The 19,578-nt window shown below is 31.5% G+C and overlaps 1 protein-coding gene across 1 annotated transcript; it reads left to right on the top strand.

The window, feature by feature from the left end:
• LOC109727341 (proline--tRNA ligase, cytoplasmic) lies at positions 394–8,249 on the top strand (the record flags this gene model as incomplete). The annotated part of the gene is given in 13 exon segments (XM_020257426.1): positions 394–527; positions 1,364–1,412; positions 1,488–1,570; positions 1,678–1,770; positions 2,350–2,466; positions 3,119–3,306; positions 3,833–3,899; positions 4,282–4,404; positions 4,501–4,653; positions 5,183–5,467; positions 6,281–6,499; positions 7,361–7,454; positions 7,911–8,249. Coding segments are annotated over 12 exon segments (1,518 nt in total). The 3' UTR covers positions 7,976–8,249.

Genomic DNA, 19,578 nt, shown 5'->3' with positions numbered 1-19,578 from the left:
GGCGTAACAAGCCAATCAAATTAATTCTTTTAAAAATATGTCCCATCATGATTGTAAAAAAATATTTTTATTGTACTTTTGTTTGAAAAGAAGAAATGTGATTGATTTGTTATTGATGATGTAGTGCAAATGTGACAGTGTAGAATTCCTTCTCGCTCTCACGCCACGTGGTGCGGTACGAAACCTTTGGTTCCAATTCATTAGTGTATTAATAAATAAAAAAAATTATGAAACAATCGAGGGGTCTCGTTCAGAATTAGCCTATACTCGAGGGTCTCATTGCAAGTTTTTAAATTTTAACGATTTCAAAGTGATAAAACCCTAGACCTCAGTGACCCGTACCGTGCTATGCACGCAGCGGCGGCGCCCTTCTTCTTCTTCTTCTTCGCCTTCGCGCGCGCGCTCTCTCTCTCTACCCCCATCACAAGAAGGGGAGTCTCTAAACCCTAATCGATCCTAGAACCTGAGCCCCAATCCGCGCGAATCGGCGACGTCGGGGGAGAGCGCGACCTCTGATTTCTCGCGAGGTAATCGTGTTCGTTTGTGCGAATCCGATCTCGTATTAGAGGTATTTAATATGATTTTTTATTTTTTTTTCCAGTGTAAACCCTAATTGTTAGTGTAACTCGAGAGGGGCAATATGAGGTGGCGGCTCCATCATAGCATTTTTGATATTTAGAATCAGTTTCTCAGTTTACATTATATGCATATTTTGCTTTTTCCCCAATTAGAATGATTTTGGATCTGTTGTTTGAGATTTTGCCATTTTTAATAGTAAATTGATTATGTAGAATGACTTGAATGCCGTATCCTCTGATTTCTGTGGCTTTTCGAGTTTGAATCACTAATTGTATTATTTATCTGTCACCAGCATAATTGTATTGATCTATGAGCCATTTTGATTTTGCTGCTCAACCTTTCAAAATTTTGATTTTACTACTTAATATTTTAATTTGTGTGATTTGATTTAGTCAACGATACTTTGACTTCAAAATTTGAATGCGTCGTCTATCTTTACAAGTTTAATTAGTATATTTCATGCAATTCTCACAACTATAAATTTATTAAAGTAATTAGCTTAAATTTTTGAAGTAAAAGTGTTGTTGACTGACTCAAATCAAATAAATTGAAAGGTTGAGTAGTAAATTCAATTTGAAAGGTTAAATAACTAAATCAAAATGGTCCATAATTTAGCTAAGTTTTATTTGTTTTTACCTTTGCTTAATCATGAGTATATTGCTTAGATAGTTTACACAATAAATTGTTACGCCGATAATTCTTTTATTAATATTTATTGATAGTTTGTGTGTCAGTTCATGGTGTAAACTATCATACATATAATAATTTGTTGTTATAACTCTAGGGATTCTTGGCTGTAGCTATGGCGACGAATAATGCTAAGGCATCGAATGGTATGTTCAAATCACTTAGCTTGCTTTCAAATGGTTTCTTGACATTCAAAGCTGACAAGGAATGAATGCTATCAGCAAAAAAGAAGGAAGTGAAAAAAGAAACGAAGCTTGGTTTGACCTACAAGAAGGATGAGAATTTTGGAGAGTGGTATTCAGAGGTATGCTGGAGGGGGAAATTGTTTGCTTTTCCTTTATCGCTTTGATTCATTTTCATGCATATTTTTGTTTAAAGGTACATCCGTAATAAGATGGTTTGCTTTTTCAGGTTGTTGTTAGCAGCGAAATGATTGAGTACTATGACATCTCTGGTTGCTATATCCTGAGGCCATGGACAATGGCAATCTGGGAAACATTACAAGTTAGTTATGTTAATTTTGCCTCTTAAAGTCCGCTTTCCATAGTTCTAATTCCTGCTTTTTCCCCCCTTAATTATCCTATGCAATTTCTTTCCTTCCATTTCTTACTATTGTTCTTTTTTATTTTGCCAAATTTAATATCTGAACATGTGTAGTTTGTTGGTAGCTTACGCTTCTATAGGACCTAAAGAGTGAAGGACCAAACTTTGTTATGCATATTGACAATAACTTCCGTCTTTTTAAATTGTTTTGCGATTATGAAGCTCTTGGTTTCTTTAGGTGCAATCTAAACTGATCATGTTTCTTCAAATAAGAACATGGTGCTGTTTCTCAGTAAAATTTCTACTGATGATCTTCTTAAACAACTATAGTTAATTATGCCTTTTGGTTGATAAATTTCTTATTTGCTGGATACCTCTCCTATGTACAAGCCCGAACAGAAATTTCAGCTGTGTGTTTGTCGATGCTCTTCTAGTTTAGTTTTATAGATTTTTTGACCTTTATTCTTAATTTCTTTTTTCTTATTATATAATCAAGAATATCAGTTATATTGGTGCTTGACTAATTCCTTATCTGTGCAGGTATTTTTTGATGCTCAGATTAAAAAAATGAATATAAAGAATGCATATTTTCCTCTTTTTGTGACTGAAAATGTTCTACAGAAGGAGAAGGATCATATAGAGGGTTTCGCTCCTGAGGTGTGGTTTTTTTTTTTTTTTTTTTTTTTTTTTTTGCTGAGCACTTGAGAGGGCATTTTTCTTTTTATACTATGACATGTCCTTAGTTTCATTAATATATATGCCCTTTTCAGGAATCTACTAACTTCAGTATAATTAAATACTTTCTTTAGTATATAGTCACTATGGTTATCGATCTTCTTTGCTGATAAATATCCTGTAATTCTTATCCTCTCCATGCATGAAATGAGGATTTCATACTATTTTGGACTTGGGGTATGCATACATGATCTAATATCGGCTATGCTTCATCATATGCTTTGTCTAAATTGGTTGGATGAATTGTAAACTCGATTTCCATTATTTGAAGCTGGAAACAATTGTTCGAGCGGCAAGAAGAGAGAATGTTACATCTTTGACCATAATTACCCTTCTTCTTTCTATTAAGATCCTACTATGTTGCATATCAATTGCACACAAGGCTGTGAATTCGTAAGAAAGAACAATTATGATGTTTAATTATTTACTGCGCTTAATCCATGCTCTGCCACACTAGGGTTTTCATCTTACATTTTTTTATACTTCTCTCTTTAACAACTATTTTCTTCTTTTGAGTTTGGGGATGCAAAGTAATGGTCATAGTGCTTTGCAATATATCTGGTGTATATTGCAGGTCGCTTGGGTCACCAAGTCCGGGCAGACTGATTTAGAAGTTCCTATTGCAATCCGTCCAACAAGTGAGACTGTCATGTACCCATATTTTTCTAAATGGATAAGAGGCCATCGTGACTTGCCTTTGAAGGTTAACCAATGGTGCAACGTTGTTAGATGGGAGTTTAGCCATCCTACTCCATTTATTCGGTATTTTCCAACCCCCCTTCTCTCATCCTTAGAACATTTTTGGGGTAGAGAAATGCCTTTTCTGTTTGCTATCGTTTTACATATATTGACTACATACAATTCTTAAATTCATAATGATATTTTCATAATGTTGTGCTGGTCAAGAAAGTTTATTATCATTTTTTGTATACACGATGAATGTTTTGTTTATATGTTGATAATTTATATTTTGGTGAGCATATTCAAATATGTCAGTTAGTTTAATTGGTCACTAAAAGTTTTAATTTAAAATTTAGTCCTATGTGGGCAGATTATAAGACTGTACTGTATTACCTTTACTCTCATATTCTTTTAAGTACTACGAAAATTAATTTATTGCAAGAAGACCATCCAACTAGGGTGTACATCTTCTGAATGCACAGAGAAGTGGATACATGCATTTGAAGAAATATTATCTGACTTTTGGCTGCAAATTTACAATTATATCAAATTATAGATGATTAATTTGGAATGATCAGCCGTTACCTACATTAATTTGCAATTATAGGAGTCGGGAGTTTCTTTGGCAAGAAGGCCATACAGCTTTTGCAACCAAAGCTGAAGCAGATGAAGAGGTATTTTGATCCTTCTCCTATATCATTCCTATTTTGATAATACTTGGTGAATCTAAACCTGAAATGAAATGACCTGTTTATTACCGAATTTAATGATGGGTGTAGGAGAAAGCAAGTTCTGCATTTTTGTGTGGTAAATTCTGAGAAGAAATAAGAAATTGATATTTAGAAATTACTGATTTTCTCTTTAAGTAGCTGTTATTCACATATACATTCAAACCTCGATATGTGATGTAGTTATCACTGCTGGAGATTTTCTAGCAGCCTTCAGTATGCTTTATTGTTTAAGCAACTCGCATAGTTGCCACTGTATGGAAGATGTGTTCTTTTTTTCTCCTTTTTTTGTATTGTTTTGTTTATACTACATTTCAAATATTTCCAGGTTCTTCAAATATTGGAACTATATCGAAGAATATATGAAGAATTTCTTGCAATTCCTGTTATTAAGGGACAGAAAAGTGAACTAGAAAAGTTTGCTGGTGGTCTTTATACTACTAGCGTCGAGGTAATGAAATATTGGAAGAAATATGATTTTGTGAATGGAATAGATGAAGACATGCCCTTTCTTTTCATCTTTTGCTTGACAGTTTTTTCTTGCCAGGCATTCATCCCAAATACTGGTCGAGGAATACAAGGCGCCACCTCGCATTGTCTTGGTCAAAATTTCGCAAAGATGTTCCAAATAAATTTTGAGAATGATAAGGGTGAAAAGGCTATGGTCTGGCAGAATTCGTGGGCCTACAGCACTCGCACGGTATATATTGGTTCCACTGTCACCACTGTGAAAAATTTGTCTTTAGTTGCTATGCATACATGTTATATGTTCTACTTGATAAAGGGTGTAACTTCTGAGATAAAGAGATGAATAATACACAAGTATGTACTATACTGCACTGCATAAGTTAACAATATAACTGAAACTAGTGGAGAAATTATGTTGAATTTTTTTTTTCTTTAGCAGTCATCAATTTTCGAATAGCTCTTTTAGAGGAAAAAGTGTACAGAAAGCCTTGAACTATTAGTTGTTTGGAAATAGGTCTCTGGCCTTTATTGTTTCTGATTAAAACTCATAGAACTAATATTATTCATTTGAGATTATCAGAATGTTTACCGAATTTGCCATATAGAATGAGAAAGCTCACTTTTTTTGGTTTTGCAACAAAGATGAGATGGACACAACTGTTAAAATAATTTTGAAGGGTATTTATTGGCACAGTCCTTTGCTGAAGTTTTAGAATATATGGAACATTATGCTATAACTAATATTCAAGCTTTTCCTGCAGTTAGGGGTGATGGTAATGGTTCATGGAGATGATAAAGGCTTGGTTCTGCCACCTAGAGTGGCATCTATTCAAGTTATTGTGATTCCTGTTCCATACAAAGATGCAGATGTAACGGCAATCAAAGCAGCCTGCGAGACAACAGTTCAAACATTGTCTAATGCAGGTTTCAGTGCCGAACTGGACACGAGGGAAAACTATTCGCCTGGTTGGAAGTATTCCCACTGGGAAATGAAAGGTGTCCCATTGAGAATCGAAATCGGGCCAAAGGATTTAGAAAAAAATCAGGTAATAAACTAGAGTCTAAGAATTAGTGTGGATACAAATATCTTATTGCTAACCCAGTAACCCCAGTATGTTTTTTTTACACTTGTTTGCACCCCTTTTAATTGCCAGCATGTTTTGCACGTCAGCACCTGCTATCAGCATATACATAACTTATTTGGTAGTGCGACAGTTGATGCATGGAAAATCATGCTATTGTTTTTTTTTTTTGAGAAAAAAATCATGCTATTGCTAGCTGATTAGGGTTAATGATATGATTGGTTGTGATTTCATTATTAAATATTTGTTTATATTAAATCTTTGCCCCAGTAAGAGTAATTTCATCTTAAATTCTTTGTTTAATTATTTCATCTATACTTTTATTGTTACAACTTGCAAGTACTTAAATCATACACGACTTCAGTTTTCCATCATCCATTTGGACCGATGCTGTGAACCTCTGTACAATTTTTTTGTCCTCCTTGTTTAATTATTTATTTGAATTGCCTTGGTTCTCATTTGATGGCATCTGACTGTTAATATAGCTGCCTAATATATAATTTATATTCAGTTGCAGTTGAAATGGCAGCAAGTGATTCTTATCATTCTATAGTTGAAGTTGTATAGTAGTATTAGCTGAAAGAAGTGTCAAAGTATGGCTGTTTCATTAAGTACATATAAGAAGCTTATTGTGGATTTAGTAGTCTTGCTTGATATCTTTGGAAATTCCATGGATTAGTATTCTGAACAATAGAAACAATAGAAAATTCATTTGTTTATGAGCATCAGAGTATACATTTGAACTTGAAAATCTTACTTTTCCTTCTTTCTCTTCAGGTTCGTGTTGTTAGGCGTGACAATGGTGCAAAAATCGATGTTCCCGTGAATGACTTGGTTGAGAAGGTAAAGGAACTATTAGGAAGCATCCAAGAGAGCTTGTTTAATGCAGCAAAAGAGAAAAGAGATGCATGCATCAAGGTGGTCAATACGTGGGACGAATTCATTGCAGCACTCAATGACAAAAACATGATCCTGGCTCCTTGGTGTGATGAAGAGGTATAAAGCCTTGTTGTTATTGTCTTGCCTTATCATTCAGAATTATAAGAACTTTGTTGCTTGCTTTTGGTTCCGCAAATTCTCTATTGTTGATTTGTTGTAGTACGAAATGAAGTCACGTGACATCTGAACCACACTCTTATTATCGTCTGCTCCAAGAGTGATGTGAAACATCTGTTTTTCTATTGATTTAATACAATTACCCATACGTTATACATGATCAAATGCGTCGAATGGCATATATGTCTTCTTCTCTGCCTTAGGTATGAGCACTCTTGATTGGATCTGTTTGCATGAATTATTGGTCTTGTATTCCAATCCAAATGTATTTGCATGATTTTGTGATGTAATGCTTTTGCTACTATGGATCAACCAGCTATCCAGTCTAACGACCAGGAATGAGAAAGTGAAAACTATAATAAAATGTATCGGCAGAAAATAGAAAATGAAATGCATTATGGGCTGTGGTTGCAGACTGAAAGGAAGAAAGTATTCTATCTGGTAATCCTTATCCAAATTAGCTCTTCGGTTCTCACTGAAGTAACTTTTGTGCCTATTTTTCCAATTACAATGTGTTTCAGACCTAGCATTGTTTGCCACTTTTTTACACTCCTTTTCTGGAACAAATACTCGTCATATTGTATGCAGTTGGCCTAACTTATATCTTGTTGCCTGTAGCCTTCTCAATCTGTGGCATATTTGATTATTAAAACCTGCTGTCCACATAATCTTCTAAGCTTTATTTTAAAGAGTAGTGATTGTTTTTTTCTGTGTAATATCAGTTATTGAATCCAAGGGTTCATGTCAGGTCGTCAGTTTTTTGTTATATGCTCAAGGATATTACCCATTTATGTTGTCCAGGAAGTCGAGAAAGATGTGAAAGCTCGAACGAAAGGAGAACTTGGAGCTGCTAAGACGCTGTGTACCCCATTTGACCAGCCAAGACTTGCTGAAGGTATTGTTTGGAGTTATTCCTTTTTGTTCCCTGCAGAATGCTCAGTATTTGATCATCGACGTCTTAAAATAAAACCTAGTCGATAGATGTGATCAACAATATTTAAATGAGTTTGTGTATCACAAGTTTTGGAAACCTATTCCTAGGCGTCAAGTAATTCCAAAAACAATGGTATAAAATAGAATATTGTTCGACACTATAAGAAATAAGTGCCCAGTAAATTAAATTCTGATTTTGAGGCCTATGGTAAGGGTTTAGGATGCAGCGCATGAGATGTGCGGATAGGCTTTGTTTCAGGCAGTAATTTCTCTGTAATGAAATATACTTTACGAAAGCTGCTAATAATTCATTATGGTTACTTTCTGTAGTTCTATGCACATCACCTTTCTTTCCCGCTATATAATCTCTTTCCTTTATAAGATTACACTGATTGTAGGTATTCTTCAATTGATGTAGGTACTCTCTGCTTTGCCTCGGGAAAGCCCGCAAAGAAGTGGACATATTGGGGCCGCAGCTACTAATCATTTGCTTGTCGTCGCAACGTTGTCTTCGTTAAATTATGCTGCACATTCATTTCAATTGGATGGCGACATTTGTCCGTCGACGTAATATTTTTGAAAAGTGGAAAGTGGCACAGGTTTGTTGGCACTCGGTATCGACGAATGTTGTTAAGATATAAGTTGTTTTCTCTATAATTCTTCGATTATATCTTGCTTGGATTTTGTGCAAGGGATCTTCTCTAATTAATATACGAAGTATGAGGTTTATGAGTGATGATTGGTTGGTTTTAATTCACTGATGGTTTTATTTATCAGTGCTGCGTAATCATTTCACAAACTATGTTTTAGAGTTTCTGATGCTTCTTTTCAAACACTGAAGTGTACCCTTGTTTAGTTTCTGTTATATAATTTGTCATCTTTGGGCCCTTTTGTTGTGGGCTAAAAGGGTACAGAGACCTCATCATTATTTCAGTATTTCTCCTCTCTAGCTAAATTGCAAGGTAAAAATTACAACTCCTCAACTTATGGTGTTGGCCAACGCATACAATTTTTGCACACTAATGTGATCGATCACCGCGAAGATGATCTCCATCGTCGAATTATAAAATAATCCTAGAGAGTTTTTTCAATTATAAAAAGAGGCATTAAAAATTTTAATTTGTGAAATTAGATTTAAGTGGTGAATGGTTTACCATTTTTAGAAATTAGTAAATATTTTACAATATAAAATTAATTTTATAAATAAATATTTTGAAAGACTATTTTAATAATTATAATATTTTTTAAGCGTGTTAATAAAAAAAAAAAATCTCATGGAGGAGATTGAGGCGGTCCAATGCCACTACTCATTATGATCTAAAAGGGATTGTTATGTAAATAGCAAGTTTCTAGTGACTTATATGTGATATTAAAAGATATTGAAAACTGATACGTAAAAAAAGGCCTTCTTAGAATTATTAAAAGATTTTTTTGTTTTTAATTATTTTTGTTTTATGTTTTATTTTTTAAGACGGCCGTAGCTAAAGCTTGATTTTTAAATTTTATTTTGTTTTTTTCGTTATTTAAGGTGCAATTTGGAGCGTTGCGTGCATTGTTTCAACATTAAATTAGCGTAGCTTTAATTTAAGGGAAAACTTCAAAAACCTTCCCTGTGGTTTCAATTTTTTTTACTTTATTATCCTGTGATTTAAAATGTATCAAGTTAGTACCCTGTAGTTTCTCACTTTATCACTTTAATACTCTGTGGTTTAAAGTGTATCAAGTTAGTACCCAGTGATTTTGCACTTTATCACTTTAGTACCATATGGTTTTTTAAATTACAGGGTACTAAAGTGATAAAGTGTGAAACCACATGGTACTAAAGTGATAAAGTGCAAAACCACAGCCACATGGTACTAACTTGATACACTTTAAACCACAGAAAACTAAAGTGATAAAGTGAGAAACCACAGAGTACTAACTTGATACACTTTAAACCACAGAGTAATAAAATAAAAAAATATGAAACCACATGAGTTTTTGAAGTTTTCCCTTAACTTAATGGTCAACTTCGAGCTTTATCATCATTTGTTGATACACAAGCATCTCCCAATTTGTGAGCCCGTTGACTTTGTTTAAATAATAGCTATATCACGTTATCCCCTAAACATTTTCATTAGAAAACATTATCTCATTCATGAATGCTTTGGAGGTAATGATGAGGTCATTCATAGACATTGAGTTTTTTTATTTTTATTTGGTATTATGTTTATCAAATATAACTATGATTATTTGTCTCTAGATACCCCAGCTCTAAATTTAGCTTTGTGGAAGCTAAAGTTGTATATATATTTTTTTAATACTCAAAGGTTGCAAAATTTGAAAGCATTTTTAATTTTTTCTTTTTTTATATGCTATGAAAGTACGATGGCACAGTTACTACGTACTGAAATAGCGTGTGCTTTTAAAATTTTTGGACATTCCAAAATATAAAATAGATACTTTACTCTTTTAGTTACCATGTTACTAAATTTGGTCCATGTTGAGAAAGACAAGTTTTCATTAAGCTAAGAATAGAATGTATACTAAGTTTATGAGTTTTCATTCAAGTTACTTTTTGAAATCACTTTTAGAAACAATAAAAAACTTCGGAATTTTCATTGTAACCGAAAGTTAAAATAAGTTTTTTGGTCATGAAAAAATAAAAATTTTAATTCAAAATTTCATCATTTGTGGCAACAAGAAAATATTTTGAATATTTTGATTAAAGATTTGTTAACACCTTTTCAAACAGCTCAAGTGCAACCAGGGACGAACCTAGGATTCAATCTTGAGGGAGGCCAAAATATATTTAAATAGAAACTTTAGTAATAAATAATAAACAAAATTTTTCCTAATTAAAAATTTTTTATTAAAAAATTATTAATTAAATAAATAATGTAAAAGTATGAACTTTATTTTTTTTATTTTCAAATGTTTAACTTATAATTATTTTATTTATATTATTACATTAAAATAACTTAGAAATTTTACTAAATCTAACAGTATTTTTTTAGTTTTTTAGCAAATAAAATTAACACAGTTGTTAAATTTAGTACAATTCTTGATTTAGTCAAATAAAAGAGCTCACATAAAATAAAGAAAAGTTTTAAAAAATTATTAAATAAAGTTTTTAGAGTAGAGAAATATATATATATATTACAAAAGACTCTATAAGTAAGAAGCTTTTAATATATTTTTACGGTTTCACCCATAAAAAAATATACCGATTAGGAAAAAGAGGGAGAGAGTTATGTTGGCACCATACAATTAAGTAAATATTGAAAAACTAGAGAGGCCAAAGTTATCCATAATCCACAAAAAAAAAAATTTTGAAGGACCATTAAGCAAATATAGAAAAATTGAGGGGGGCTATGGCCACCTTGGGCCTCGGCATAGCTTCGTCCCAGAGTGCAACAACACTTTTAATTCCATTATTATTATCAGTTTCCAAAAGTCATACACAGTGACATTGGTGGGAATTAAAAACTGTCCATTTGTAGTTTCGTTTCAAACCATCCTCAGATGCAGGTTATAGAAATTTCCTAGAGCTTGGATTGTAGAGGATATTTTTAATCGCAATTATAATAGAAAAATAGACAAAATGACATTGTGTTATTGTATAAATTATTATTATCACCACAAAGCGTAAGCTAAAAAGCCTAATTAAAAAAAAATCCCACGCATGAGAAAAGAAAAAGAATTCATTGGCAGATCCATCCGTAGTCGTTGGCCTTTCATCATCTCCATCCGTAGTCGTTGGCCTTTCATCATCCAAAATTTTTTAATTTTCTTCGTATTTTGTTCTTTGGTTACGTATTTTGTTCTTGAATTATTTTCTTCGTACGTACATATGTATATACATATACATATGTATATGTATATACATATTCATATGTATATGTATATACATACACATACACATACACATACACATACACATACACATATACACATACACATACACATACACATATACATATATATATATACATATATATATATATATATACATATATATATATATATATATATATATATATATATATATATATACATATATATATATATATGTATATATATACATATATATATACATATATATATATATATATATATATATACATATACATATACATATATATATATATATGTATATATATACATATATATACATATATATATACATATATATATATATATGTAAGGGCTACTATACTATTATGAATATTGGGCCCTTCGTACTCATAAGTTGTTTTCGATGATGGAGCTTCCGAATCGACGATCCACTCCGTTAAATATGATCTAGAATATTTAAAATTTCTAGAAAATAAATTTCGTAATTTTTCGAAATCATAATAAAGTCCATCAAACGGGCATAAAATGAACGGTCAAAATTGAACGATGTCTCAAAAATGGATGATCGGATCTTTCAATTTAAAATCGGAGTTATTAATCTTTATCTAGGTAGTGAATAGAATTTTCTATCAAAATTTCAAGCTATTCGGATTCTTTTGCACCGTTAAACTACTAATCGAACGATCGGAATAGGTTAAATTTTTGATAGAAAATTCTTGTTTTATATAGTATAAAGAATTTTCTATCAAAATTTCACGTGATTTGGATATTTCTACACCGTTAAACTTGCAAACGGCTCACTACTACCATTAAAATTGTTGATTTTGAGCCTCTTCGTTCACTAGGCAAATAATATCGAAAAATCACATAATTTATTTTCTAGGTACTTCAAATACTCTTGATCAAGTTTAATGGAGTCGATTGACGATTCGAAAGTCGCAACATGGAAAACGACCTGGAAGCACAGAAGACTCTGTGCTTCCAGAAGCATAGTAGCAGTATTCTCTCTCTCACTCTCTCTTTATATATATATAGTAGGGCTACTATACTCTTGTGAGTATAGAGGTCCTCATACTCATAAGTCGTTTTCGATGATAGAGCTTTCGAATCGACGATCCATACCGTTAAATATTATCTAGAACATTTAGAACTTTTAGAAATCAAATTTCGTAATTTTTCTATATTATTTACCTTACGATCAAAAGCTCAAAAAATTGACAATTTTTAACGGCCGGTATGGAATATTTGCTAGTTTAACGGTGTAAAAGAATTGGAATAGATTGAATTTTTGATAGAAAATTTTATTCACTACCTACTCCGATCTTAAATTGAAGGATCCGATCATCTATTTTTAGGACGTCATTCGATTTTGACTGTTCATTTTATACCCGTTTGATGGACTTTATTATGATTTCGAAAAATTACGAAATTTATTTTTTAGAAGTTTCAAATACTCTAGATTATATTTAATGGAGTGGATCGTTGATTCAGAAGCTCCATCATTGAAATTAACTTATGAGCACAAATGGCCCAATACTTATAAGAGTATAGTAGCCCTACTCATATATAGTATATATATATAGTCCGGATATTATATTTTTATGAATATAGACCCTTTGTACTCATAAATTTTCAGCCGTTAGATCACCCCGTTGACTATTTCCACCCATTAGATCATCTATTCAACCAACCACTTGCTCAATGCCAAGGGACCACTGTTATTCTAACTGGGAACCACTATCATCCTAACCGCACATCCCTTCATCAACGACCAAAAACTTATAAGTACAAAAGAATTTATACTTATAAGAGTATAGTAATACTAGCATACATATATGTATGTGTGTGTAGAACTATTATACTATTGAAAGCATACATATATGTATGCTTCTGACTTTTTGACCATTGGATCAAAAATTGTACAGTTGGAATGATTGTGGTCCTCCTAGGTTGAGTAGTACACTTAGGGTTGAGTGATCCCCACATGATAGTAGTATTAATCCAAAGATTAGAAATAATCAAAAGGGTTGATCTTAAGGATCAAATAGTCAGAAACATCAGATTCTCTGTACTTCCGATAGTATAGTAGCTCTACTCTCTCTCTCTCTCTCTCTCTTTATATATATATTTATATATTATTTTTTGATATTTTTTAAGTCTGAGATTTCACCTTCATCTTCCTTATTTAATTTTGGGAATTTATCTTTATTTTTCTCTGTTTCTTTATACGAGAATATTCTTACTTTTCTTTTCCGAAACTGATCATTCTTGTAATTAAGCTTTACTTTTTTTTAATAAATTACTCAGGGGTTTACCCTCTAAAAAGAACGATATTATTTATAAATATTTTTTAAATAAAAACCAGTTGCCTTGCAAATTATAGTTAACTTCTGAATTACTAGTTAAATAGAAAACATCCTAATTTTTCTTATAATATTATTTTGTAGAAGCTTACAAAATTTTCACCTGGATAAAAATATTAAAGGACACATTTATAAAATTTTCGTCAGGATAAAATTGTTTAAAAAGCCTGCACCTAATTTATTACGCGGAGATACTCTCTAGATAATATATTTTCCTTAACATATATCTCCACATACTAGATGCGACTATTGAAACAGTCACAGATCAACAAATTAGGGCTCGAATGTTGTGTTAACTGTTAAGGGGTTCTGACTCAAAATTTTGAATAAATAAAAATATCCTCTACATTATATACAGGTCAATATTTTATTGAAATAATTGCCTATATACCTCTCAGAACTTTAAAAATATCTCATTTATTCTTACTTTTTTTTTTTTTCTTTCTAATATACCCCTCGTATGTTTCTCTGTTATTCCAAAATATTCCTACAGTTTCCATTCGTTAAGTTAACTTGGATTAAACGTGAGTTAAAAGTCGGTGATGGTGGAAGGGTATATTTAAAAGGGCAAAATAGTAATTTTATATAGATAACATAATTCATTAACAGATTTTAACTCTAGGGGTATATTTGAAATAGGTTGGAACGTAAAAAAAGTATTTTCAATATTAGCCTTCAAAGAGGGGTAAATCAGAAAGTCGGAAACTTTTCAGGAATATATAAGCAATTGCCCCTATTTTATTTGTGCCTAATATAATCGATTAATCTTAACCAAAGAAAGGTGGAAACCGAAAAAAAAAAAAAAAAAAAAACAAAACAATTATAAGAAGATCTTAGTAGCTGTAAAGAATGATGGGATGTTCTTCATCTATTTTGTACCTACAATATCAACCTTTAAAAAGTATGTTTGCTAAACTATATTTTCAAATTAATCAATGGAGAACAAAACAACACTAGTTGTTAGATGAATAGCATCCAATTGCTATAAAGAGTTTTTTTTTTTTTTTTTTTTTTTTTAACAACATTTGTTGTGAAAAGGAGTAATATATAGGGAAAACTTTAAAAAAACCCCCTGTGGTTTCGTAAATTCTCACTTTGCCCCCCTGTAGTTTCTTTTTTCTCTTTTTTTTTATCAATTTTATTAGTTTTTTTTCTTAAATTAGTGATAAAGTTAAAATTAAAGGGTATTAAAGTGAATATTTGATAAATCTAGATGGATATCTGAAGTTTTTTGTATAAAATTTAATAAAATATTAATGAAAAAACTACCGAAAAGATAAAAACGAAACCAAATGGGGGCAAATTGATACACTTTAAACTAAAGGCTACTAAAGTGAGAAACAATGAAACCACAGGGGGAGGGTTTTTGAAGTTTTCCCTAATATATATATACATCTAATGAAATTAATATAAATAACAATAATGGGTGAAGGTGGTGGAAGCTAGAAAGTGACATAGGGCTAAAATAAGTCACCATCCAAAATTTTCAATCTCTTAAGTAAGCAAGCTACATCATGTCATCAATTGTAGTGTGCTACAAATATTTAATAAGCATAGCAAAGTGGATCCAAATTTTTTTTTTTTTTTACAACAAGTATACTGCATAAAATATCTTCTAAATTAATTTTATTATGGCATGCGAAGTAGTAAAGAATCTAATCAAAGACAATATTATAATTTTATATTAAAATAACTCTTAGAAATTTTTATTTTTATATATATTTTTATTATAAAATTATTTGTTGGATATAGCTATTCTAATATCCTTATTTACTAATATTCATTATTATTGTATACTGTTTTTTTTTTCCCGAAGAAGTGATACAAAGAAAAAATTTTGATTAGATTCTCACTGCAATAAAATCAAGAAACTCCCACGACATCTTTTTTACTTTTAAAGTTAAAATCTTATTTTAATTTTTCGCACAATAAAAAAACTCCAGATTGTTTTATTTGACAAATGTAATAATAATAATAATAATAATAAAAGAAGTGGAGGCAAAAAGGCTTTAAGTATTTGGATAAGTTTTGAGTTGCCTTTTTTAGGTTTTACATGAAAATATTATACTAAATTAGACTAAAATACTACATACTTTACTAAGGTGACGCTACATTGGGACTAATATTTTATTGCTGCAATTTTGTTCTACATTACGCCTCTAAATTATTTTCTATTATTTTAAGACAAAATAGACCATAATTTACTTTGTAATTTACCCTTACATCAATACAACTCTTTAAATTTCTATTATTAATCTTTTTTAATTATTTAATAGTTTGAAGAACTGAAGTTGAGGACCAGTTGCGATATAAAGCCTCACAGCATTTTTTTTCTTTTGCAATTTTAAGATAATGAGCTAATTGGATATGAAAATGGAGAGAAAATTGTCGATAGAGTCATAGCCTCGAACCCGCACATTTGAGCAACATAGATTTGTAAGGATATGTCCTCTATAATTACACAAGTTATATATGCTTAATATATAATGAGTTTATAAAGAATTATTTTTTGTTATGCCGACCGAGGGCCAATTCTTAATTAATTGTTCTTTTTTGCCTTTTAGGTGGTAGTTTTGTATGTGTTGAGCACCAAAATTGCAGAAAAAACTTTTAGAATATTCAGATGGGTGAGTTATCATGATATTGTGTGACTAATTGAAGGCACATTATGAACCTCTTTAATTTACTTTATATTATTTTATGATGTTTTTTTTTTTTTTTTTCCTTTTTTTAATGAAATTTAACATATATTTGATAGGGCATATGATTCTAAGCCTCTTCTTTTAACTCTACCGGTATTAACTTTATAATTATGGTAAAATGTTGCTATTCAAATTTCTAGCTATTAGCTAAGATATCATAATATGTTTTGTTTATGGTGATTTTAAATAGATTTAAAAGAAGGGTTGGGGCTGCATTGGGTTTAAGCCTTTAATTTTTCAACTGCTGCACTCTTTTTTTATAATCTTTTTTTTATTTCTTCTTCAAAGTTGCTATTGGACAAATTTATCATTTTGTTGCTGTTGCTATTCATTATTGTTGCTTTTATTGTTTTTTGGTGAGTGAACTTTGAAGCTGGTCTTGGTATTAAGTTAGATCCCTTACAAATTATTCTTTTATGTAGTTGGGGATTAATATTTTCTTTGAACTTTTTTAACGAAAATTAACAATTCTCAGGCCCTTAGCCTATTTTTATACCATCTATTTTGTTGTTTTTTCGGTTTAGATTATGTTGTGAAATACAAATATGATTTATGTTTTTTCCCTTTCCCTATATATAATGGACATATTGGATTGCATGACAATTTTTGTTTAAAGTTTATTTTAAAAGCTATGCTTAATTCTATACATTCATCGATTGAACTTTAAAATGTTATATCATTCTACAAGCTCCCCTATTCTTGCCATGAATATAAGATTTTGCGAATGTATAAACTTGCTATCATTTTTAGAGAATCTCTGTGGTTTGTTTGGTGTGCTTGGTGGGCAATTGGGCTTTCTCTATTTTGTATTGCTTGCTGTACTTCTGTTGAGGTTTGCACTTCGATCAAATTTACTATATTGACATGGTTGCATTGATCTAATATTAGTTTGCTTCGATTTGCTTTACTGTATTTTTTGTGTTTGTTTCAATATAGTTGTATTAGTCTATCATTTACGTCTTCTAATTTTGTTCTCGATTTCACATTAAAAATTAGTTTTTTTTTAAAAAATTACTTTTTCAGCTGAGTGTTCATCTTAGATTGTGGTTTATAGGAAATGAAAAAGAGAGTTAGTTGTAATAGAAATAGGGGAGTGGAAAATCAATGGTACCTACTACTTCTCAGTTATATGTCATGTATCTTTTATATAGCAACTTTCGTGTTTTTCCCTAGATATTGACTTTTTCTTCCCGTATCAAGTTTGACTTCTAAAAAAAAAAAAAGAAGAATTTTAATATTGCAACATTTTCGCCTTTTAGCAATTTCTTTGCTAGGTTATGGTCGAAACATTTTAGTTTTGAAGTGTGCTGTTGGATTTGCTCATACTTTTTTTTTTTCTTCTTTTTGCTTTGTAGTAAGCAGCAAAAAAAAAAAGGAAAAAAAATTATTGTAATGTGTATCTTACTACTATTTAACATAGTGAGATTTGTAAGTGTGCGATGTTGTCGCCCTGTGATTGGATCCCTGATGGTGAGCAATGCTTTTGATTATATGTGTATGTTGAGCCACTGTTTATACTGTATAGGAATTAAGGCCTCAATAGCCTAGTCGTTCCATAGCTTTTTCTGGTTATATGTTCTACACCATATGTTTGTGCCTTTCTAAGGATATGTGCCTTGATGGCAAGTATTGTTGAGGCTATTAGAAACTAATATCTTTTACATAGCATTTGTTTCCTGTGAACTAAGTTTTCTATGAGCTTTATATATTTTTTGAACTTTCTGTGTGCCTTTAAACTTTTTTTTTTGAGAGATAGGTAGCACGCTACCCGCTTCGTTTATTTCATTTAGAAATAAACTTAGCTGGAAATGTGAATCAACTAGGATTCGAACTTGGGATCTCGGGTACCAACCACCAAGCCCTTTGCCACTTGCTTTAGAGACGATCGGTGCCTTTAAACTTTTAGTACCGTAGTTGACCTGTTTTTCTTTTATATGATATTATTAAATATTTTTTTTCCCAACTTTGATGTCATTGTTGGATTGTTTCTTACATTGGTTTTAGGCTCCTAATTGCCCAGTTACTTCATTGTATTTTATCAATTTTTGGTATTCCGTTCAAATCCTTTGTTGAATAATTGACTATGTTCCTTTCTTTTTTTCCCCTCCGATTGTTATTTGGTGATCTAATCACTGTTAGGGCCTTTTGACAATAAGTATCTTTTATAATCTATTTTTTACCTCTATTTTCTTTATCTTTTGTAGGTTCTGACTTATGTTTAATCTTGACTACATTCAAAGAATGAAGGTGATGTGGGTTGTAGTTACTTCTTTACTACTTTTAGTAGCTTTAGTATTTTGTTTTAAGGGATATATGTATATGTTGAATAATTGACTTCAATGTATTTTTTTTGTTGCCATCTTTTTTTGTTTTTATCTGCTTTTGATCAGTTACAGCAAGAAATCAGTAACTAATGAATACAATGCCGGAAGAACAGCCATTGGAAACTGATAACTTCACTATCTTTCTATTTCTTCTTTATATTTATATTTATTTATTTAATTTGTAAATTTTTATTAAAAAATTTTATTTGTCGCATCGCCCGGATTTCTACACTAGTAACATGTCACGCCCCGGATTACCACGTTTCTCCGGGCACGCCAATAGACCCGCCGTATACAAAAGAATTTTCTCAGTATACGAAATGATAGCTGTACCTGTACCTATAATCATACAAAACTACAACTAGTAGTATAGAGTTGCTAACAGAACTGTATATAAATAAACATCAGATTCACCATACATACAAAGTCTTCCTGATACAACATCTTTCGCTCCAGCAAGTAACAGCATAAGTATGTACATGAACCAGAAACCAAAACTATCTGCAGCTGGTACTCCTCTAGTATTGCAACCAGGGAAGGGATCTAGCTCGCAACTCCCTTTCCACGATCAGTATCGGCGACAGTAGCAGCTACAGAAGAAGGCTCTGTAAAAATAGGTCCATAACTGGGTGTGAGAATTACTGCAAAAAGAAATAGTCCTCAATGGATAACGCTACCGACCTCAACGGCTCACCCACTAAGTCTACAGAAAGTAGGCAGAAGGATAGTAAAGGAAGCTGGTAAAACTCTACAGCTATATGCCACTATACTATCACTAACCAACTCTAACTATCTGTAGATATGCATCCCCTGCAACAACGACTATACTGTCAAGGGACTGCCAACAGGCCCGTCTTGCC

This window comes from Ananas comosus, linkage group 22 (genome assembly GCF_001540865.1).
Source record: "Ananas comosus cultivar F153 linkage group 22, ASM154086v1, whole genome shotgun sequence".
Lineage (NCBI taxonomy): Eukaryota > Viridiplantae > Streptophyta > Magnoliopsida > Poales > Bromeliaceae > Ananas > Ananas comosus.
Note: the sequence above shows the minus strand (reverse complement) of the source record. Positions and strands in the feature narration are given on the sequence as shown.